The sequence below is a fragment of the Taudactylus pleione genome, unplaced genomic scaffold, assembly GCF_031769625.1.
Source record: "Taudactylus pleione unplaced genomic scaffold, aTauple2 ptg000041l, whole genome shotgun sequence".
NCBI classification, from domain to species: domain Eukaryota; kingdom Metazoa; phylum Chordata; class Amphibia; order Anura; family Myobatrachidae; genus Taudactylus; species Taudactylus pleione.
The window spans coordinates 19,879,974-19,904,202 of NW_028284443.1; the positions used below are offsets into that span (position 1 = coordinate 19,879,974).

The 24,229-nt window shown below is 39.5% G+C and overlaps 1 protein-coding gene across 1 annotated transcript in view; it reads right to left on the bottom strand.

Annotated features, from left to right (window-relative positions):
• Window positions 1–461: 461 nt before the first annotated feature.
• Window positions 462–24,229, bottom strand: part of TES (testin LIM domain protein) — a 64,678-nt gene continuing 40,910 nt past the window's right edge. The window contains exons 5-7 of the mRNA XM_088457683.1: window positions 18,334–18,549; window positions 15,289–15,447; window positions 462–2,421 (exon numbers count right to left, since the gene is read on the bottom strand). Coding sequence (XP_088313809.1) covers window positions 2,230–2,421; window positions 15,289–15,447; window positions 18,334–18,549 — 567 coding nt within the window. The 3' untranslated portion in view covers window positions 462–2,229. The remainder of the gene's footprint in view (window positions 2,422–15,288; window positions 15,448–18,333; window positions 18,550–24,229) is intronic.

Here is a 24,229-nt window from a genome sequence, read left to right on the forward strand (position 1 = left end):
AAAATGCTACATAAGTTTCAGCAGCTGAGACACTAACGTAGCATTTCACATTCAGCCACACCCACAGTTGCACACAGTATATAGCATTTATATCAAGTAGCTCAACACAAGTAGAAAAGGCCACCTTGTTTTAAAGTGCATCTTTGTTTAATAAAGTGTTTTAGGCACATCTGTCAAACTCTGTATCAGCACCTTTGTGCATCTTAATGTTTGAACATGTAACCTTGAGTGATTTATGTTGTTTTATGCAGTTTCTTTAGTTCAAAATAGTTTTGTAAAATAGTACCTATAAATGAAATAAGTGCAATGCATGACGTGCTTTAAGATGTTAAATAGTTGCCAGAAATAAACTTACAAGGAGTCATTTAAAACAATTACAACAAAGCTTTGAAATGATCTCCCTCTGCAGGATCTTTGGAAAATTAAGTTTAAAAAAAAAATCACCCAAAAAAAAAAGTACACACATTACCAAAAGCCTTTTAATTTCTGAAAGTGCAAAATCCTCAACATAACAATTTAGAAGATGTAACTTAGATTTGCATAGTTACAGATGGTAAACAGCATGCAAATAAAAAACTGTGTGGTTTCCATTACGGCAATCACTTACGGAGACATACAATGGGACCATACATCAGCAGGAAGCATGCCACTTCCTCTAAATCACAAAAGCAACCTGGATGATTTATAGGACATATTAACCACTTGCCTAGCAAATTTTATTGTAATGTGTAAAGTTTCTTAGATGTCATGGTTTTACATGCAACTGTAATTACAAAAAGAAATGAACAAGTCCATGCTCTTAATGTGGGAACTACTGTTTGGTTTAGTATGGTCTGTCATCTTAACCACTTACCTGGCACTAACGCATGGGATGCGTCCGCAGCCAGCTGTGCTTCAGCTGACATAGTTGCATCTCATGTGTATGTGCCATCCCACCGCATCCCCAGTCTGTTATGGAGAAAACCCGTTTTACACATGTACAGAAGAAATGCTCTCCTCCTGCTCTGGCCCCCCTGGGAGGGATGTAGTCTGTGACCTCTGACATCACTCTTGTAATCGCTACCCAGAATGCCGTGCGACTGGCATTTCGGGGCGCATGCGCTTAAACTAAAAGTGCAAGGAAGAGAACATAGTTCCACTAGCCCAAACCCACAATATGGGTGGGGGTTTGGGCTCTGCCACTGGAATTTATCAACAGTATGGGAGTGAGGGGTTATAATGCTGGGAATCTTTTGTCACTGGGGGGGAGGCTATTTCTACTGGGGGATGGGAAGTGATTTTACAATGGAAACATATGGACACGGGGTGTGTGGGGGGGGATGAAAGACATCCCCTAGGTATATCTTTTTAAAATAAAATCCAAAAATAGATTTTGAGAGATACATATTAAACTTGATTACATTAACAAAAATACAATTTCTGACTGGTTTTTGGGGAAAAAATTTGCCCGTTAAGTGATTAAGTAGCCCATGTATTAGCCAGGTGATCTTTGAGTTTATTAGCGGCTATTTGTTGGCAACTAACAGATGGTATAAACATTCGATTCTTGCCACACAAGCACCAATACACTCTTCATGGAATGTCTGAGTGCTAGTGTAACAGAAACACACCATTTCTACTGCCTGCTAATTGCAGGCAAAAGTAGTATACAAATAGTTTGTGTGCCAATACACAATACACAAATGCAAAACATGCTTGTATGGCACTGAACTCACAAATTCCAGCATTTAATAGTGAAAGGAAAGGCGCTAGGTAATATTTTCACTGTTCATTGTAATGAAAGAAAGTTCCAAGCCATCATATACACTGCATTTCCTAAACTACAAAAGTCTGGTAATTTGCAGCTTCTGTGAAACTAACAAAAATAAAAAGCTTTGATTCTAACAATGTTGTAAATCAACACAGGAATTGGTTCTCTCGCCCAACAAAGCAGAACATTTACAATAAAGTGCTGCCCCATAGAAAATAGGTTATTAAACAACAAAGTGGCAACTAGCATGGTAGAAGAAATTAGATATTTAAGTGACTGAATGTGTGGCGATTCTGTATGAAATAAAGCAGCAGTTTGCATAAAATGTGAAGCTGTATATTTTCTTTTACATTTTTCACTTGCTTTTTAATATGTATTTTTTAAAATAGCATAGCTAAACAATAATTCCACTTGATTATTGAAATATATTCTTTTAAATAAGTTTCAAAGATTCATCATCAAAAATTTCAATCTTCTCTTTAGGAAGCCATTTTCTTTTTGCACTCAACAGAGCAGAAAACCATCCCCTCGATCGGCATAAACTTCTGGCCAATCAGACACTTGCTGCAACAAGAACACAGAAAGCATTCTGTGGTGGCATGCCAATGGAATCCACTATAGCTCACACGCTGAACTTCAGGGTCAATGGCATTGTGGCAACCTTGGCACGACTAAGGAGATAAAAAAGAAAGGTTAACAAATGAGGCAAAATAAATAGGGGACCAACAAATATGCAATGTCTTTCATATAAAAAAGAACATATGAAAAAGAAAAAATAGCACAGTTCAAAGTCAGTTTGCCTACTTGCTACAGCATTGTGCCTGCTTGTGAACACCAGTTCCTGATTTAGAGTGAACAGAAGGCCAATAGTGGGCTGCAAAAAGTTTTAAAAATTCCACTTTGCCTCACTGAATATGTGCAGTCAATCAATTTCCTGGAACTCTTGAAAGGTAACAGGGAAACAGTAGATTGTAATATTGTGAGTTGCTTGCCCCAGCAATGCCTGCCACCAAAGTTGAGAATGACGAAAGACGTATATTTATTCATGCCACATCAAGAAATTCTGAGTATATTGATGAGGCTTCATATATACACTGTACTGTCAGTTGCATGTATCTTAAGATACATGCAATTTTAAAGTATCACACTTTTATAGACATAAGTTTATTATTCATATGCTTGTTGTGGCAACCCAAAACTGTATAAATAACTACCTGTATTAAGTTAGTATTGTTAAGCTTACTAAAATAGACAAAATAACTAGAAAACAGGTAGCTGGAAACTGCAATTGACAGAGATATGTGTTACTGCACCTTAAGAATCAGCTGTTAGTGCTTTTGCTCTATGATAAAGTACCAACCAATCAGCGCTTAACTGCCATTTTTCAAAAACAGCCTGTAAACTGACAGTTAGGAGCTGATTGGTTGGTACTTCATCTCTCTCCACAGCTTAGTACATCTCCCCCTATAACTTCTATACACCGGGATGATATTTTGAATTATCTGTTGCTTAGTATATCCCTGTATTTTGCACCATCTATTTTTTTTATTTTAGGAAGTACTTGCTCATCAATAGCAGTCCCATAGCAACCACCACCATACTACACTGTTGGAATGATGTGGTTCGGAGTTGTGGATAGAGTTAAATTTGCACATACTGCTTTGAACTTATGCTAAAAACACTTTGTCTCATCTGACAGAAGAACAATTTTCCACCTGACAACTGGGTCACTTATGTTTGTACATCGTCCATTTTGGAGAAGGTCTTCTTTAATGCCACCCTCCAACATAGGCCAGTGAGCAGAACTCTTGATATCGATAACTGTTGCACCTCTACTCCAGTTTCTGCTACAGAATGGTGCAGCTCTTTCACGGTGACTGCTTGCATCTATGTGACTTCTCACATTTCTCTGTTTGCGCAGAGCATTTTGAGGGCCATCTTTATCTCGGCAGCATCTGGGTAGTTTGTTGAAGCTTCCACTTACTGATAGTAAAATATTAGGATGTCTCAGAGTGCTCTTTTATTATTACTTCTACTCTTTTCCTAATTAGTATTCATTTATCTCTGATTTTCATTTTCACAGCAGTACATGGGATTCACAACCTTGTCTATGGGGGTTTTTATATAGAAAATGTAGCTCTTATTTTAAAAACTCACTGCTAGAGGTGTATTTTATTGCAAAGAAACAGTGTCTTAATTTGGCAGTTGTTTGTACAAACAGCATTTTTAATTTTATATATATTTTATTTTTGTAGTATAAAACAATTTTGTATTAAGAAAACAAAATTGAATATCAGAGCTTTGAAATAAAAAGAAGACAGTGAACTCAGGCTTATCATCACAATCATTTATGTATAAGACACTGCAGTAACCAATCAATAGAAATGTGACAAACATAAATTATTAAAGCAAAATAATAAATGCATAAATAAAAATAAATACACATGATAGCACATCAGATACAAACAGCGAATGAGCGACAAATGTACAATTACAGACAGAGGCAGAATTCTGTGCATGTTTGAAAACCACTTTGCACTCCCACCAAATTTAGCAAAAGACATGACAAGGGACAGATGAGGTAGGCAGTGGAAAAGGATGAGACAAGAGGAAGAGAGGACCAGCACATGAGAGCTTACAAATATGGACAAATTTGGCTGCACCCTTATAGCTCATTGAAACAATGCTTCATTCCTCCTGAAAACTGATGAAATTAAAAGAGATTGTCTCATGTATAGTTTTGCTATGTCATAGAATAAAGTAAAGAAACTGACAAAAAAAAAAGATAAATTAATTATAGATTATTCTCCAAAGATATTCTAAAATGAGCTTGACATATTTGTTGGTACCTCTTAGAAAAGATAATTGGATTATAGTGATTTTTTTTAACCGATCGCTTTCTTGAATTCGCATCATACGTCTTCAATGTGCTAACTGTCATTCAACTATTTAAATGGAGAAACTTAGTCACTCTGCTGGCATCATCATATGCACCACACTTAACATGAATTAGAGAAAGCAAAAAAAGTGTGTGTGTTGTCGGAGGAGTTCAAAAATAAAATTATATTCAAGCACGATATAAATAAATGCTATAAGACCATCTCCCAGCAGTTTAAGGTTTCTGTGACCACAGTTGCAAATATTAAGTAGTTTAAAGTCCATGAGACTTTTAGTAAACATCTCTGGACGCGACCGCAAAAGGAGAATGCACCCTAGATTAAACAGAAGGATAGTGAGAATGGTAGAAAGAGCAAAGGAAAACATCCAAAAGAGACACAAGCTGAACTCCAAGGTCACGGTATATCAGCATCTGATCACACCATCCAATGCTTTGAGTGACAGTGGCCCATGGACAATACTACACTATGTAGACAAAAGTGATTGGACACTGACAGCAAACAGATCAACAAGATTTTATGGACGTCAGTACTTTGTAGGTCCACCACGTGCAGGATTACTGCAAACAGCCTTCCTGGCAAACTGTCCAATAGTTCCTGGACAACAGCAGGCGGCATGTTTTGACATTCCACCTTAAGTACAGTGACCAACTGTGACAGTGAAGAAGGTTAAGTTGACCTATAATACACCAGTCTCTCCAATTCGTCCCAGAGGTTCTCAATATGGTTAAGATCTGGACTCTGAGCGGGCTAGTCTGTCTAGGTTACCCAATTTGCAGTATACTAGTCCAGCGCCTCCCTGGAAACATGACAGGTGGCATTGTCGTCCTGATAAAATGCATTCATTGTTTCTGTAGAACTGCAATGTAAGTGCATAAAGTGTTCTTGCCGAAAACCACCATTTGGAACTCGTGTGCAAAGGTATGCATTTCGCTTACGAGGGGTGCCTAATCATATTTGTCTATATACTGTATAAAAGATGGAGGAGGCTCGGTTATGTTTTGGAGCTGCTTTGCTGTTTTTGGTATGGAGTGAATTTTGAAACTGTGCAGGGTACAATGAAATCTCAAGATTATCAAGTCAATCTAGAGCAAAATATAATGTCCAATGTCAGAGAGCTCTGTCTCAGTTGCTGGTCATGGGTACTCCAACAGGATAATGACCTAAAGCGAACAGCTTAAAGCACACAAGATGGATAAGAACAAAACATTTGACTATTGTCAAGTAGCCTTCTATGAGCTCTGAACTGAATCCGAACGAACATCAATAGCAAAGAGATGAAACATGCAGTCTGGAGAAAACACCCATTAAACCAGAGACAGCTGGAGTAGTTTGCTCAGGAAGAGTGGGCCAACTATCTATTGACATGTGCAGGTCTCATTGAAAGCTACAGAAATAGCTTGATTGCAGTGACTGCCTCTGAAGGTCGTGCAATAAAATATTAGGTTGAAGATCCTATCGTTTTTGTCCATGCCATTCTGTTTTATTAATTAAAAAATGCTGTTGAATCAAAACAGTCTAATTTCTGTTAAAGTAATAAGCAGCCATCATTGTTTATTTGGTATTTGTCACTTTCAAGTGATTTCAGAGAAAAATATGGGTTCTTTTTTGTGTGGAAGGGTACCAACAAATTTGTCCACATCTGTAAATTCTAGAGAGTGTGCATGGAGAGACACTGTAAGAGTAAATGGGGCACCAGTGGAACATGGTGAGTGGACAAGTAGAGGGAGTGAGCAGTCAGGGTATAATGTTTGGCAAGTATGAAGTTGGATTGGACATAGCAAGAAGTCCACAAATGGGAGAAGACCTGGTAGTAGTCTTGGAGATGGGAGTGGGAGGCAGTAAGAGAAGTGTAATGGACAAGCAGGAATTTGTCTCATGACATCAAAGGCTGGAGTGGTCATCCAGAACCATCAAGGACATTGGGGGGCTGCCCCACACATAGTGACATCACTAGGACGGAGGGCTCTTTATGAAATAGTCTGCCCATGTGACACTACTGACAGCCGCTACCTGAATTAACATTTTTGTTTGTCTCTTTGTACTACATTGGAGGCCCTTACTTTGTATCAATGAGACAATATGTGGACAGAGACAGCACTGCTAACTAATGTTCACCTGCCACTGTGCATCCCCTTCCCTGAAGGACAAGGTCCCGGCAAAAATAGTTCAAAGTTAGTTATTTCCACTTTCCTCTCCCCGCTCATAGCTGACCCATTATATGACTCACTCTCCATCAATATATGTGGGTTATTGACCCACTCTCCCATAGTTCTGTGTTCCATATCTCGGACTCCCTCTTAGGGATAAAGTTTCACCTGACGTACTTTTTGCCTACATCGTGTATTTTAACCGCAGAAACTTATCGCACGCGTGCCCGCGATTCGCCCTATTCAATTCCAAAAGACGCAAAACGCAACCCAACGAATGCAAACCAGGCGCAAAGTGCTGACAGAATTGAGGAAATCAGTCTGACACCCCCTAAAAGATGCACTAACATTGGGGATCAATGTACATGCCCCCAAATAGCCCTAATAAAGCTATTTGGGGTAGTTAAGATGTGTCAATTTCTTCTAATTAGCCTCTTTGCACAAGTGGTGAAGAATAGCAAAAAGCATTTTTTTTTTGGTGAAAATAAGTAGTCCTGTCAAATTTAGGGTACTTGAAAATGGGTGCAAGCCTGGTTTAAAGTCACTAAATTAAAGATTAAAAAAACGTAAAAAACTAACCTGAAGCAAGCACCTGCAATCCAAAAAAGAAAAACACCTCACCCATACTTGCAGACCCCCCAAAAGTCTATTTAGCTAGTTTTTAAGTTTGTAACCCCACTTTGCACTTTTTCGCCCCCATTTTCAAAGTGATTTTTTGGCGTGTTCCTCAAATTTTATGAGTTTTTTGACTCAGTTATCCTTTGGGGGGCTGTCCCAAGGGTGCTGAGTGTTTTCCCCACCTTTGCACCCCATAATAGCGATTTTGTACTTTTTTTCTCCACGTATTCAGTCAATGTTTTTTGCATATTACATTGCATTGTGTTTTCGCGTACGCAAAAAGTGTTTGCAATTGAATACGGAGAGAAGTTTCCGCCCGGCGAAAACTACAATCAGCGATACTTTTTCCCGGATTCAGACTTTTCGTGGAAAATTGAATACAGGTCTTAGTGTTAGTTTGTGATCTCCTCTTATAGAAGCTTTTATATGACATCCATGCACGGATACATGGATTTTGCTGATACCATACCATGCTAAAGGGCTGAATACAAAAATACAAAGTCTGCTTAGACAGCATTGGAAACAGAACAATTTAGCATCTCCTCTCATCATCTGTGTGCGCACAACTAAGGCCTAGATATGGATCCTTAAAGGGACGACAACACTGTACTTACACATCTTTGTTGCAGTCAGGCTAAAAAGACCCTCTTGGCGCACTAGGTCAAGTTAGACTCTACTAGCGCCTGGCGTCTATTTTTGCTGAAAATGAGTCTGTGACTAGAACACACAAGCAGACTGTGCAGACTAATTTGATATACAACACTTGTATATCGGTGTTTGACTGGGTCTCCGAATCTATACGAAGTGCTAAAATGTAGTGGCCGCAGCCGTTTTCATTCGACGTTCCGTTGTGCTTTATATACTCAGTTGCACAGAGATATACAAGGGTCACATATCAAATTACTCAGTACAGTCTGCTGGTGCGTCCTAGCCGCATCGCATCTTAGATACCTTTTCACCAATAAAAGATGCCGAACACTAGTAAAAGTAGCATGGACCTGGTGGCTCACTCGTGGTGTATTGAGACTAAATGTATGAAGACACCTTTTCCCATAGACATCCAAGATCACAAGTGATCTGCCAAGGACAAAATACTGTCCCCATTACTGTGGCTCTTTCCACTATAATGCCAATGCTTCCTCTATTTTAGACGGTTATCTGCAAATGAAGAGATGTATTTTACCTTTTCATGACAAGGTTAGAAACCTAGGCTACACTGCAATAAAATACTGAGGAGCAAGAGGACACATCAATTCCCTGATATCGCTGAATTTCAACACTCTGCCCTACTTACTTATATATCAGGTTAGCTCCTTGATCAAGGTTATGGACTTGGTTATTTCATGCTATGTTACAGCTGCCTAAATCTGGATTCCCCAACTTGTTTTTGCAAAATAATATCTTCAAAAGATACACATTACATGGGTTGCTATCAACAAGAAATTACCAAGACATCCACGGGTCTAGCATCTGGGGTATTCATGGCTTTTTGTCAAGGCTTGAAAAAAAGTAAATTTTAAACATGAGCATTGCTTTGTTTAGAAGTATTTTTTTAATTTCAACAATTAAAAAGGGAAAATTCAACTTGCCTAAATCACAGCATTATATGCGCTGGAACCTTCGATACTCTACTATGAAGTTTACTTTTAAAACAAAAATGCTGTACGTGCCAGCTACTGAAGGGTTTGATTATTCTGGGTATTTTTCTTACAACTAATAAGTTTTATGGTGCATACACACAGGACGACCGTCAGCAACAACGATGTCGCTGAACGATCTCCTGGGTGTGCTGGATGATCGATATCGATCATCCAGCAAACTACCAACGACCCACGATCAATGACAGCGGTCCCTATAGTAACCTAGTTGATATCGACCAGGTTGGCCTGCATGCACGGGCGATGGACGATATCGTTATCGTCCATATGTGCCCACGCATCGCAGGTAGTTGGTGGGTTGGAAGGGACCAAATAAATGCACGATATGATCGAGCATTTTAATCGTCCCGTGTGTACGCACCATAAGATCAAATTTCTATATGACCTACTTCATGCTGATGCTCTTGGTCAATGGCATAAAACTTATAGCGCTTGGATACTGCTAGTTCCCAGTATGACACACACTCACATACTATTAGAATACTATGACAAGACTAAAGTATCTGCAATATGCTGCTTTGCAATAAGTACCGTATATACTCGAGAATAAGTCGACCAGAATATAAACCGAGGTACCTAATTTTACCACAAAAAACTGGGAAAAAACTTATTGACTTGAGTATAAGCCTAGGGAGGGAAATGCAGCAGATACTGGTAGTAATTCCCCCCCCCGGTACTGCCCCCAGTAGTAATCCCCCATGATAGTGCCCCCAGTAGTAATATCCCCCCTGCTGGTAGTGCCCCCAGTAGTAATATCCCCCCTGCTGGTAGTGCCCCCAGTAGTAATATCCCCCCTGCTGGTAGTGCCCCCAGTAGTAATATCCCCCCCCTGGTAGTGCCCCCAGTAGTAATCCTCCCCCTGGTAGTGCCCCCAGTAGTAATCCCCCCCTGGTAGTGCCCCCAGTAGTAATATCCCCCCCTGGTAGTGCCCCCAGTAGTAATATCCCCCCCTGGTAGTGCCCTCAGTAGTAATACACCCCCCCCCTGGTAGTGCCCCCAGTAGTAATATCCCCCCCTGGTACTGCCCCCAGTAGTAATCCACCCCCTGGTACTGCCCCCAGTAGTAATCCACCCCCTTGTATTGCCCCCAGTAGTAGCCCCCCCAGTAGAGAGAGACGTACCGGTAATAAAAAAAAACATAAAAAAAACCACTTATCTGAAACCCCGCTCCTGGTCCTGACGCTGCTACCAGCTCCTCCGGCCGCTTTGCATTACCCACTTCCGGCTCCCATTACCCACTGCGGGAGCCGGAAGATGGCTCCCGCAGTGGGAGCAGCAGCAGCCGATGAGAGTCTGACAGACTCTCATCGGCTGCTAATTACAACAAACACACAGCTGCCATTGCCGGTGGCTGTGTGTTTGGCACTGTGTAGTGCTGACCGAACTCCGTCCGGTCAGCGCTACACACGCGTTGCAGCTATGTCACAGAGACACAGTCTGCACCGCGGCCCGCATGGTACGCAGCTGAGTGAGGCGCCCTCCAATATGTGGCGCCCTACTCAGCTGCGTAACAGGAGAACCGGCCCTGGTCCTGGAGCATCACTCGAGTATAAGCCGAGGGGGGGCTTTTCCAGTACAAAAAATGTGCTGAAAAACTCGGCTTATACTCGAGTATATACGGTACATATCAAATTAATTAACAGAGCTTTACATCTCAAGCAAAGAGAAGGCACTTTGTTGCTGATGAGACAGGTCATTGTTTAAAATTCAAGAGAAATAATGCAATCTTTAATCTAACTTTCTGGAAATACATGTAAGTGGACTTGTTTTGGAATAAAGTTCTGTTTTATATAAACACTATTATATAGCTTCTCCTACACAAGGATCCAATATCTATGCTCGGCGAGTAAAAAAAACTTGGTCCACCTCTTAACTGTTATTTTAACAGTACAAAAGGATTGGGTATGGGATGCCGGCGCTCGGGATTCCGACGGTCAGAACCAGACACCAGCATCCTGACAGTGTTAGGATACTTACTGACAGGTGTCTGTATCCTAACTCTATCATTATTATCCTTTATTTATATGGTGCCATAAGGTTTCCGCAGCGCCTTACACAGTATATAAACAAATAAGCACACAAGAAAAACAGTTATTATCAATACAAACAATGCAGGACAAGGACATGGTTTATAAACATTGCTGCGTAACACTTAAATAATCAGCAGGGCGTCAGCAACCAAGTGTTAGGTGCCGTTGTGTGAAGTTAGCAGTAAATGATAGTATAAAGTAAGGCAAGCAGAAGCACGCGAGGGAAGAGGGCCCTGCTTGTGAGAGCTTACATTCTAAAGGGGAGGGGCAGACAGAGGTGACACAGATGGGGGTAGATAGTGAGGAAGGAGCATGGAGCAGTGGGTTATGATGAGCGCTGGAAAGCTTTGAGGAAGAAATGGGTCTTGAGAGCCCAGTTGAAGATTAGGAGCCAGGAAGCAAAGATATCAAGGAATTTAGAGCTAGGGCCAGGGGGGACGATAAATTACAGCTACTCGAAGGTGAAAAGGTTGGAAGAGGTAAATAGCATGAACTTTGAATAGAAATAAATGAAAGGGAAGTTTCAGAAGGTGACCAGAGGATAAAAGGACCCCAACACCACCATGGTGACACTCAGGTCCATGGTGTGTGAGAATGTGAAGCCCCCAAAGAAAATAGCTGCAGGAGAAGTGGTGTCAGAGGGGTAAATCCAAGATACGATGAGGAATAGAAGATTCAGGGATTTGGAGATAAAGCGGACCAGTTTATTATAGACAGATCTGGCTTTCCAGAGGGCACAGTAGAGAGGGAAACAGTTAAGAGGAGAGATAAGAATGAGATTATTAGGGTTGCTGTAGCGTGGAGGTGAGACTGATTTAGAGCAGGGGGATGAGGAGAGTGTGGGGATGTGGCGGGCTTCTGAATGAGGCAGGGTGATAGCAGTTGGTGGGCAAGGTGGAGGTTTAGAGTGGTATGGGTGGAGGAGAAGAAAGGTGACTTGGAGAGAAGGGAGGGGGCAGGGCTTAGTGGTGTAGCAGGACAATGGTGGAAGAGAAATGAATGATAATGAAGTAATGGGAGATGTGGTGGAGAGTTCCCGATGGGATGAAGGGAGAGTAAGGAGAGGAAAGAGGGGGAGGAGCAGATGGAGAGAGGAAAGAGGTGGGAACAGGTGGTAGAAGAGAGAATTATGTAGCTGCTGAGCGAGAGGGGTCTTTGAAGAAAAAAGGGACATGTTGTAGATGAGGGAATTGCTAGGAGGAAAAATAGCAGTAGTAGTGACGTGCGTGAGATAGGTACAGTACAGTTTAAACATCTAAAATGTAGATAAAAGAAAGAACAGTGCTGGTAGATATAAAGGCACAACTACAATAGTAGAATATAAAACAAAAGAAGTTTGGAGCGCTTATAGTTGCAGGACCATAAAATTAGAATACAATATATATTTTTTAAATGTATGGGTATGTAACAATGGTAGATATCACAGTGATATAAAGATAAACTGACAGTGGTGAAGGAATGATTTAAACAGTGCAGAGTACAAAAACATACATAAAAAAGATAAAAAAGTGCAGAAAACAAAGTGGTAGTTGCTTGCAATGTAGAGGCAGGGTGCTGCAAAAGGTGTGTCCAGGTTATAATGAAAGCGGATTGTTAAGTTGCAGGGTGTTCCGCATCCCTAAACCTAACCACAGGGCCGTAGCTAGGGTAGTGCGGCTGGTGCCATCGCACAGGGCACCACAGGTCAGGGGGCGCTGTTTGGGCCTGTCAAATTTCTGTTTATTATCATTCTCACTTGTAGCTTCCTCTTCTTTTATCCCCAGCATCTCCTGGCCTCTCCTATCTCTTCCCTGGCCCTTCCCCATGAGGCCATTCCCATTTTTGGGTGCATTATGTCCCTTTGAAAAATGAGGGGGGTGCCAATGCTCTTTCTGGCACAGGGCACCAAAAAGTCTAGTTACGGCTCTGCCTAACCATCCCTCCCTCCCCGCAGCCTAAGCCTAACCCCCCCCCCCCCCAGTGCCTAAACCTAACACTCCAGCCTAGTGCCTAACCTAACCCCACTACTTACTGTTGGGATGCCGGCACGGGAATTCTGAGCGCCAGCATCCCGGCAGCTGGGATTTAAACTACTCCAAAAAGCAAGATTGTGCAAATGGACCTCAATCACTCATCCTCGTGGTGAGGTTAAATACAAAACTTTTAGAACTCTTGCATTTTGAAAAAACAAGACACATTTTTGGATATTGAAAAGTAGTGGAAAAGTTCTACATCTTTGAATATTAATTTACAGTGTGTCATTTTAAAAAGGTTGGAGACTAAATATTTCCTATCACTTATTACATAAAATATATCCATCATAGACAGATGTTTGGAGGCAGTTTGGTGCAGCAAGGTATGGTGGAATATTACTGCATTGACCCCGTTGGTCCTGCCATTTACTCATCCTCTTGCCCCTCTTATTCCGTGGTATTAACCTTCTTTGCAGAGAGTATTAAACCCTCCATTTTGCAATAGGTTTTATGGCAGGTTTTTTTTATATTTAGTGTTGCAATTACTACTTTGTTTATATATTTTATTTTTATATTTTTCTCAACATTCTATATTCTCACAAACATTGTCCTCAACGTTTCTTATTCTGTATTTACATACAGAAGTTTAAAACAACTTCTACTGCAATCTGAGAAGTTTAGACTGTATTTTTATATTTATTTAGACTTGCTTTTGTACAAGGAATAATAGGTTATTGGCTGTCTAATGCCACGTATCCAGTTGCCGAATGAGGAACGTTTGAACGATTACAACATCGTAAACGTTCCTTATCCTGTAGGTGCCCACATTGAATGTTATGTCATACAGTGCAGGCACTCTCCCTCATCCCCATTATTGGCAGATTGACCGTCACGTTCAGGCGATGATTGATGTTGGAAACGACCAGCTGGAGTGCGTATCGCCGGTCGTTTCCGACATTATAGTGCCCGATTTATGCTTGAGCAATAAGCGATTGAACGATTACGATGTCGTAATCGTTCTGTTTAATCGGCTAGTGGATACACGGCTTAAGAAATTGTTTGGTTTGTGAAATTTCATTAAAAAGAAAATTACAAAATAAAATTCCATTATATAAACAAATCAGGACATGATTTGTCAAGTATATAAGAAACTAAGGATGAGAGAGCAAAAAGACAATTCTAAAATATATGTGGAGATAAATTCTTTTGAAACAAATAAAAAATGATTGAACAATGTGTTGTGTGTCAGATTCATGTGGATACAAATAAAAGTGATAAGCTCTCCAGACATTTAACATAATACTGTACATTAATTTAATCAGTACGTGCTAATCATCAGAATGACCTTCAGCATTTAATTCTCTTTGCCTTGTTATAAAAAGTTGGTCTGTCAAGTTTGCCAGATATTTCCCCATCCCTAAAATATATATATATATATATATATATATATATATATATATATATATATATATATATATATATATAGAAAAAAAAAAAAAACTTCCTTCTGGGATTTGTGCCCCTAGATTTACTAATTTCGTCAGGTAGCCTAAAGACCCGGGAATGGGAAGTGACATGTTTGTGATGCAGGCACTGCAAGTATTAATATTAACTATACCCCCAGGGCCTGCAACATCAAACACTTGCTCATGCCCCATGTTATAACATGACAGTGAGTAACTGGAGTCACATTCATTGAGACTGAGATCTCTGAGCAGAATAGGAGAGATGAGACTGCCTCAAGCAGACTCTTCTGATCTGAAAGTAGATTACATAGCTTGTGTGCAGCTCTAAGCTTTAGGGATTTTTTTTTCTTAAATATATGAATGCTCCAATAATGCTGATTGTATGTATTATTATATAAAAGTGCAGGAGGCACTTATTAGAAAGCAAAGCACTTAGTAATAATAAGTTGCATACACAGAAAGAATAATTATATGAGTATAACAGACTTTCAAGTTGAAAGGAATTAATCAATGATTTTTGAAATGTATCATTAAATGTATGACCATCCTGACGATCTCACAATGTGACTGCTTTTGATTAGTATTACAATACAAATGAAAGCTGAACGATCAGAAGTTCAAAATTGTTACAGAAAGGCAGTATATAAACAAATAGAAAATGGTAATTTATAATAATTATTTCAATTGTATCAAGTGCACACATAATAAAGCCTTAAGCATGGTGTGGGAAGAGACCATCATTAAGGCAACAAATGAAATAGTCTTACCACAGCATGGTTCTTCACATAGCATGGCTTACACACAGGTTTGTCATTCACCATCACATAGATTTCCCCAGCCAGAACACAGTCACAATCAAAGCAACAAAAGTGTTTCAGATGCCAGTTCTGGCCTTCTGCTTGAGTGTATTCATTGCTGAAGATCAGCTGACAAGATAAAAAAACAAAAAAAAAAAAAACAGGAAACTTATGTTACATCAACAAGATTTTGCAGTAAAGAACATACTAGTTGCTTACATATGCTTAATACTTTTTATTCTAACCACCAGATGTCACTAAAGCCTTACTTTTTATTTTAAATATACGCCACCTTGTGACCATAGAAGAAAGTTATAACATAATAAATGGTGCGACACAAGGAGATGCTTGGGTTTTAGATAAACTTCTAATATTTAGAAACGTAACAAAATTTATGATGCTGGGAAGAAATAATTACTCAAAGTATTTGGCACTAATGCAATACTTAGGTAAACAAAATACAGACATTTATGACCAAGTATTGCAAAAATTGTAGGAATACAGTGAATGTGTACAGATTCCTAAAAATACATGCTGTTAACTGTAAATAAGTGTTAAATGTTAGCATTTACCATACCTAAATGTTTTAGAAATTCTACAACCTGAACATCACATAAAAAAAACAGTATGGCATAATATAACATTACTCAGTTCCTACATATAAACACAAATGTTAAATCAATAAAACATGAATAATTTGGTAAGTAAATCACTGACTACATTTCTATAATTTAGGATATACAAGTAGTGAGAGAAAATGAGCCCATAAAAAGTGAAAGTCTAAGACAAACAGTTACTTTAGTTCGGTTCCTAACTATGCATTTTGGGGTCCCAATGGGACCACCACTGTTAAATGACATAAGCAGCTAGTGTGTCTCTTTTGACACCTGATTGGAGAGGAGCCAAAACACAGCCAGTTTGGTGCCGTATTTACTGTACAGCTCCATCCTAACCGACTGCAATAATAGAACAAATTAGTCTGACAGCAATAAGAGTGGTCTTATGAGTCTGTTGTGGTGCTTCATTACTTCAGTTAAGATAGAACTGAGCATCTGGTGAGTGTTCCAGGGCTGAAAGACTAAATGAAAAAAGGAGCTGGGCTATTAAAAAGTTGTAATATAAAAATGACACCTAGGTTGGTAAATGTCAGCATTTATTTTTAATTCCTCATGTTTTCATCAGTTGAGTAAAAATTGCGGATCATACAGTACCAAACATTAGCAGATGAATAATTAATATATATATATATATTTTTTTTTTACTTACTTTAGACTCTGCTTATATGGTGTAAACAGTATGATTTGTGCAGATGACCAAAACAGAGTGAAGTTACAGAGGGAAGGTTTTCCTTCTTACTTAAACCAATGATTTGACTATTAAAATAATGTTGTGGTAGCTTAGGATTGTGCTGCACACTTGTGTAGCATAGGGACTTGATTGCATTATAATATATGTATGTATGTATGTATATATATATATATTTGTGCAGCAATCGTAAGCTACCACAACACACACACATATAATTAATATATATATATACATACATATACATACACACACACATACACACATGTACACACACATATGTACACACACACACGTAAGTGAGATTGCTCTATGAAGGGACAAAAGATGTAGGCCACATCTCCTTGTGTGTTGTGATTGGTTTTGCTAACTATGTATCAGTCTGAGCCAGGGGTATCCAGCCTCGGTCCTCGAGAGCTACTAAAACAGTTCACGTTTTCCAGACCACCTAGCAGGTGCACAGGTGTATTCATTACTCAGCACCACATTTGAAAAGATCCACAGGTGGAGGTAATTATTTATTACAGTTGTGAGTCTGTGAGGAGACCTGGGAAACATGCACTGTTGGTAGCTCTCGAGGACCAGGGTTGGATACCCCTGGTCTGAGCCATCTACTGATACCTACGGTATACACTGTTTGAGTAACTTCCATGTGAGATCAGTAGCAGACTGGATGTGCTTTTCCTGGTAGCATCTGTTTTTGGAGGCTTTCTTATACCTCCTGGTAGGTTTGCTCTCAATTTAAAAACACAAATACATGAGCACTCTCATCACTTAATATTTAGGACCATCCTATTAACAAAGGCAACACGAGCTGAATCCTCGTCACCTGAAAGTGGATTGGGCAACTTTCATTTTTATACCATCTTCTGAACAAAATAGCTCAAAGCGCTCTGATTAGCTGATTGCACTAGCTGGTCAGCGCGATCTAACATAGTGATGGGAGCAATTTACTGGGTTTAATGGCACTGCCAGACCTCCACTCCAGTTTATCCAGTTGTTTACCAAAATGCACTCTGTATTGTATAGAGGATGGATTTTGCATTGTAAAGTGGTGAACAGAATGGGCTTTTCACTGAATATTCATTAGATTACAATGTTTTTCATTACATCATTATTAAATATACCTGTATAAAAACATGTCCACTGGGTTTTCTCCTAGAAGAGACTAGTTCATTTGTTTGCCCCTAAGGCCATGAGTGGCCAGCTCTCCCCTGCAACCATGTGTTTACCTGTTCGGAAACTTTTATATATTTATACATGACCATCTTCATAGAAAGCAGCAATGAAGAGAGTGGGCTTATTGTATTTCCAATACAAATTTTAAATAAGTATGTTTCAGTAAAAATTCCATGATGCTATTTGCATATTTACATTTCTTTAAAATTAATAGGTGAAATAATAATAAATTCTAAAATGGACTTTTAAATTTTTTTTATTAAGGAGTTTAAAAGTCCATTAAAGAGATGCCCTGTATATGTGGCAGGCTGACCCTACTACATGAAAAACAGAGAAGTCTAGCCACAACTATATTGTACAAGAACCCCCCCCCCCCCCACAATTAAAACAGACAGTGAATAAAATAGCATAAAAGCAAACAAACCTACAAAGAAAAATTATAATAATAATCCCATCTGTTTTTAAACACTTTGTTTAGGTAAACAAAAATAAGATATTATAAATTGTTAAAAATAAATAAAATAAAGTTACCTCATCACAACCTCCACAACGTGGCTTCTCACTATCACAGTAATGTCGGCCACAGTAAAGTTTTCCTTTTTTCCAGAAGTAGATCATGTCAACTAGAAGCTCATTGCAGGTGAAACAGACAAAGCAAGAAGGATGCCATAGCTTGTCATAGCCAGCTCGCTCTGCATAAACAGCAGGGTCACCTTCCCTCATGTTCTCCTTGCAACGGAAGCAGTACTGTGGACAAAGGTGACAAGATTTTATATTTATTCTACAAAAAACTTGACCATAAGTATGTGGCATTCTAAAACAGAACATACACATGAAGGGAAAAAAAAAAAAAAAAAGACATTAAATAGGATCAAAAAAAGGATTGTCAGCATTACAAAATAATAAAGTGTGTTTGAAACCGTGCCAACATACACATGTCCAGAGACCTACGTGATTCACAGTTCCAAAATGCCATGTAGACAGTGACATGGACCATCAATTAGCAATGCTGGGAGATCTCCTAATCCTCCCGTGACAATGAAAAATTGGGCTTAGAACAGGAATTAAACAGGCATAACACAGCTATTTCCACAGTGCTTCTTAATGTCTCAACACTCCCTCTCTACGCAACAATAAAATGCTAATTACCAAACCAATTGAGAGCAGGGTCACGGTGCATACTTCGCCCTCTCAATCTTTTAACCCTTCCCTCCAGCCACAAACATCCCATTGTCCAAACAGAGCAACGCCTCCGATGGAAAAATTGCCTCAGTCATGGCAGTTGCTCACAAAACAAGATATTCCCATAACTGGAGATGTGCTTCTGATGCAGTTTTGTGAGTAATGAGAATGTTTTATAACACAGAAGATCTAGTTCCAGACGCTGAAATCTGGAGCAGTCAAAGATAATAAATAAAAACATACAAACAGTGTGGTCTGTTGTAGATGGATAACAGGAAAATAGTATTCAGAACATAAGTTTTGTTCCCTGTCACCGATATCGATGTCAGGGAAACTTTCATAACCATGCACCATAAATTAGATAAACAGAATTTGGAGTCTAGGGGGTATATTTACTAAAGTGAGTTTTTAAGAAGTGGAGATGTTGCCCATAGCAACCAGATTCTAATTAACATTTAACTAGCACCTTCTAGAAGATAATAGCTAGAATCTGATTGATTACTATGGGCAACATCTCCACTTCTAAAAACTCACTTTAGTAAATTTACCCCTGAGAAAAAATGCTTTAAAATAGCATACTCTTTGGCACAAGAGCTAAAATAGCAAAGTGTCAGGATACACACAGGAAACTAACAATGCAATTGTACTTTTCAGTTCTTAAGACCATATGCATGACATGATTTACAGCGTCACGGTTTGCTACTTTGTTTTTTTTTTTCAGTCCCATTGTGAAATGCCCTGTCTATTTTTCAGCGATTTTAAATCCTGAATCATTTTAAAATGATGCAGAGTTAGACCTCGACATACAGTATACAGGTGCACATATGCACAAAGCAGTGTACAGTGTCTATTGTAAGAAAGTCAATTTAATGCCAGCCAGAATAGAGCTTTCTGCAGCCACAGCAGAGCTACTATAGTCTAAACAAGTTGGTGTTTTCAAGTAAGACTAGCAAACTAATAAGTATACAGGCTCTCTGAATCTAGCACATAGAGAGGGTGTTTCTTATCAAATGTATTACTGCAGAATCTATAGGTCATATATTATGATCAAGGTTGAACAACAAGGAACACTGCTTTGTATTGCATATATATATATATATATATATATATATATATATATATATATATATATCAGCATGCTTTCCATTTCTATACAGGTTACAAGTAGCTATATAAATAATGGGTGACAAATGTATACAAACTATAAACACATTGTATATTCTAGAAAGTATCTGAAGAGGAAATATGAAAACACAAGCACTCTGTTCTCCTTCAACAAGATAAAGATTTTTTCATTTACAGTAAATATTCACCTGGTGTTTCTGCATTTACGTTTATTCCCGATTACACACCAAGGTCTAAAATAACTAATACGATATTTCTGTGGCGCTTACAATGATTACATATGAACAGAAGAGATAATCAGAGGACATGGCTATTAAATTTGGAGTACTATTGACTGTTCCATGCATTTTCTATTGGGAAAACTATTTCCATTCTTATCAGTTTAAAGTGGCTGCATTGAGTGAATCACTTAGAAGCAGATACAGTATATGCTATAGCTTTTAGAGTAGCAGATCCAGGAGGCAGCGAACATATGGAGAGACCTGCGAAAGTATGGAAAGACTACTATATAAATGGCACATTGGTAAATTGCTCTCCTCTTTCTGCACAGTGATTACCTGGTTTTCCTGGTGGAATCAACTGCCTACACTACTTCTAGAAGAAGAGGTATCCAAGTCCATTACATGGTTTCCTTCTCCTCTGCAATAACTGCCATTACATATAGTAACCTAAGAGACACTAGCCATGCTTTGTGCCCAATGACCAGCACCAAATTTTCCAAATCTCTTCTTGATCTGTTGCAGTAGATATAGTAGTAGATACTGTATACATGGTAACACTCAGCTGAAAGATGATAAAGCACATGAAATGCACATAGTAGACATATCCATTTTATAGAGGACCAATTCATTAGGAACATTAGTTAGATATAGGGGCCACCAAAAGTATTTACATCTCAGCACTATAACAATGCATACTGTTGTATTGCAGTATATAGTGGGTTACTGAAAGTACTGATATCATCTTGAGAGTCAGCACCACAATATATTCTAGATCGAACTTTCAGGGGCTCCAACTGTTCGCACTGCGACTCTTTATTGCTTTACTATACACAGATCTAAACCCAATATCCTCAGTAAGAAACATTTTGGGGTCACTACTAAACCACCAAATGGTTTATATCTTCCTTCCTGACATTTACAGTGCTGTTCTCTTTGAAACTCTTCTTCTATATTATAGACACCCCTGAATGGGACTACAATTCTGTCCCTAACATTTTAATAAACACTCTCGTCTTGCAACTCAACACAAAGATATATTTAAATGGATATAAATCCAAGCACTCTTCTAAAATACAATGTACTGCACCATTCCACTTTTGAGCAGTTTCATTACAGGTTACATGTCCTCACTTTCCAGCATTAGAATTTTTCAAGTTAAAAGGCTCGCTTGCTCTCCAGCAACTCTTCATAATCAGTTTTCTCCCTCACAATGAATCAGAGTCAGTTCGCTAGTGATTCTGCAAGTGAAATAAGGACACTGCAATCTAAGCGCTTTAATTTAACTCTATTGAAATGATCTAGGCAGACCGTAGCCTGAAGCATTGAGGCTTATTCTGAGATGAACGCAAGCAAAACAAAAACGAGCAAGTACTGTAACTTTGCACCTTGGCAAAACCATTTTGCAATGCGTGTGGGGCGGATTTATAATGTGCAGAAACATTTAGATCTATGGGGCATGTCCAGACTCCTATCTAAATTGCAGTGTACAAATAAGGCAGTCCAGCATATTTGTGGGCTACATGCAAAAACAGCCAGCATTTATTCTGCATGTAAACAAAATAAAATGTATTTGCACCCCCTTGCATTGCAACGTGATCCGTCGTGGTGCAAAGTTTCTTGCTCCCAACTCATAATCAGCCCAAAGCGCAGGCTCTCTGGAATCTGGAATGCATATCTGAAAACTAAAGGCATTAGCCAAAGATAGGGAAATAATCAGTTATTTCATTCACAATTAGCAAAATATTTTCTTTATGTTAAGACTAGCAAAATTAAAATAAAATATCTACCTTTTATTTTTACATTTTAAACACCTCAAAAATACATTCTGCATTTCAATTAATGGATAAAACATTCACAGAAGCTTCTGACAAATTTAAAGTATTGAGACCATATCCAGTCACAACATTATACAAGTGCAACCATAAAGCCTTTCTTTCAATGATTAAAGATATATTCTAGGGAACCCCTCCCCATCATAAAGCTATATACTAGACTTTTCTGAGAAAAGCAAATGATCATTTCACCATTACTACAGGTATGGCCCATGGGTTACCACCATCTTCCCTCTCTTGATATGTTCCTGCACAGTCTTGCCATCCAACAGGTACACTGAATTCTTCCTAATCATTTTCCATAAAATGTATTTGCCCCAGAAGAGTATCCAGATCTCCTTCCTAGTGAAGTGGGCAGGATGGGGAGATAAGACTGACCACTTATAAGGAACTCATCGGTAAGGTAAGGTAGGGACACGTTTTCTGACTCACTTTGCCGGATCGCGGGAGGAGAATCACCAGAGATTCACTAAAGGGGCTATAAACATCTTGACCAGCTTGCAATTATGTGTCAATTTCACTGTATATATCCCCGCAGATCTGTTTAACTCATATTTTATTTTTTGATCCCAATTTTGATATATATTTTTTTTAATATATATCTTTATATTCTTATTTCTAACACAGCGCTTTCTGATTCACTACTACTTGTTTTATATAGCTGCTGTGTCCTTCAGTTGAATCATAACACTAAGGGGCCCAATTATCAACGGGAATTTGAGGTAAATTCCCCGAAAACATCTGTTCTCGGGGGTTTGCCTCAAATACTAAGTATCCCCCGGATGTATGAAGGAGGGACCGCAGCAGCTATCTCCGACACCTGCTGCGATCCGTCCATTGCCGCTGGCAGCCGCCTCCCCCATAGGTTTCTATGGGGGATGCGATGCTGCCAAATGTATCAATATCGGGAATGCGAAACATTCCCGATATTGGCATCAGCAGCTAACGCCATCTGAAGATAGCATTAGCCGCTGTAGCATATGGGGACTTACCACATGTCAGCCGGCGGAGGGATCTCCCAGATCCCTCCACCAGCAATGGACGCCGCTCATGTGCAGTCCGCGGGACTGCGCATGCACAGCAGCCTCCGGCCACATCGCAGGAACGGGCTCCTTTTGGAGCCCATCACCCTCCATGTGCCGGATCATACATTTTGCAATGCGATCATGGGCGGTACTACATGCCCTGATCGCATTGCAAAATGCAATAATTAATAAATGGGCCCCTTTACCTGAATGTTTCTTACAGGATGCATATGGACATATGTTTACAAGTGAAAGTAACCATTCATTATGTATTACGGTTTATGATGCCTTGTTATCCAATATGTGCAGCTAGGTATACTGTCCTGTGTACATGCAGTCAGGTGACTTGTCTGGGCTGCTAGGTCTCTACCACAGGAAAGTACCAAACATTCAGTCCTATACATCCCCCCCTACCCCCCCTCTCAAGTCCACACAGGAAGCTAGAATCAGCCAAATACCCTGCAACATCACAAATGCCTTCAAGATGTGAAAGTGGGCACTGTACATAAAAGATTTTTGCTAGACATTGTGGACACAAAACAGCAGGGGACATAGGGGAGTACAAAGGCCCATTCACTTTTCTGACTGTAGCCAGTCCTTTCATTTAAAGCACCCAATACCAGGGCTTAGTGCTTTGCAACTCCCACCCAGGGGTGTCACTTCACCGCGAAAAAAATAACAGTTTTTAAAAGAACAAACAGTACATTTTACTCAGTTCTTGACATGGGATAACCTGGGATGTGGAATTTCTGTTCCTACCAGGGAGCTCCAGTACTACCATCGGGAGAAGCCACTGGATTGGTCACCCAGTGAACCAGCAGGAGTGGGATCACTGGTAGCTCGTACCTATCAAATTGGTAGACGATACATCAGGCTGAGCTGCCACAATCAGCAACTCATGGGCCCTAGTGGCTCGGATTCAGAGAAGCTACTTCCTGACAACCAGTGACACCTCTCTCAGTGGGATCCTGCCCAGCAGCCTCCCTCACAGCGGTACTTTCCCCAGTATAGACAGGCAAGTGCAACTCTAACTGATTGCTAA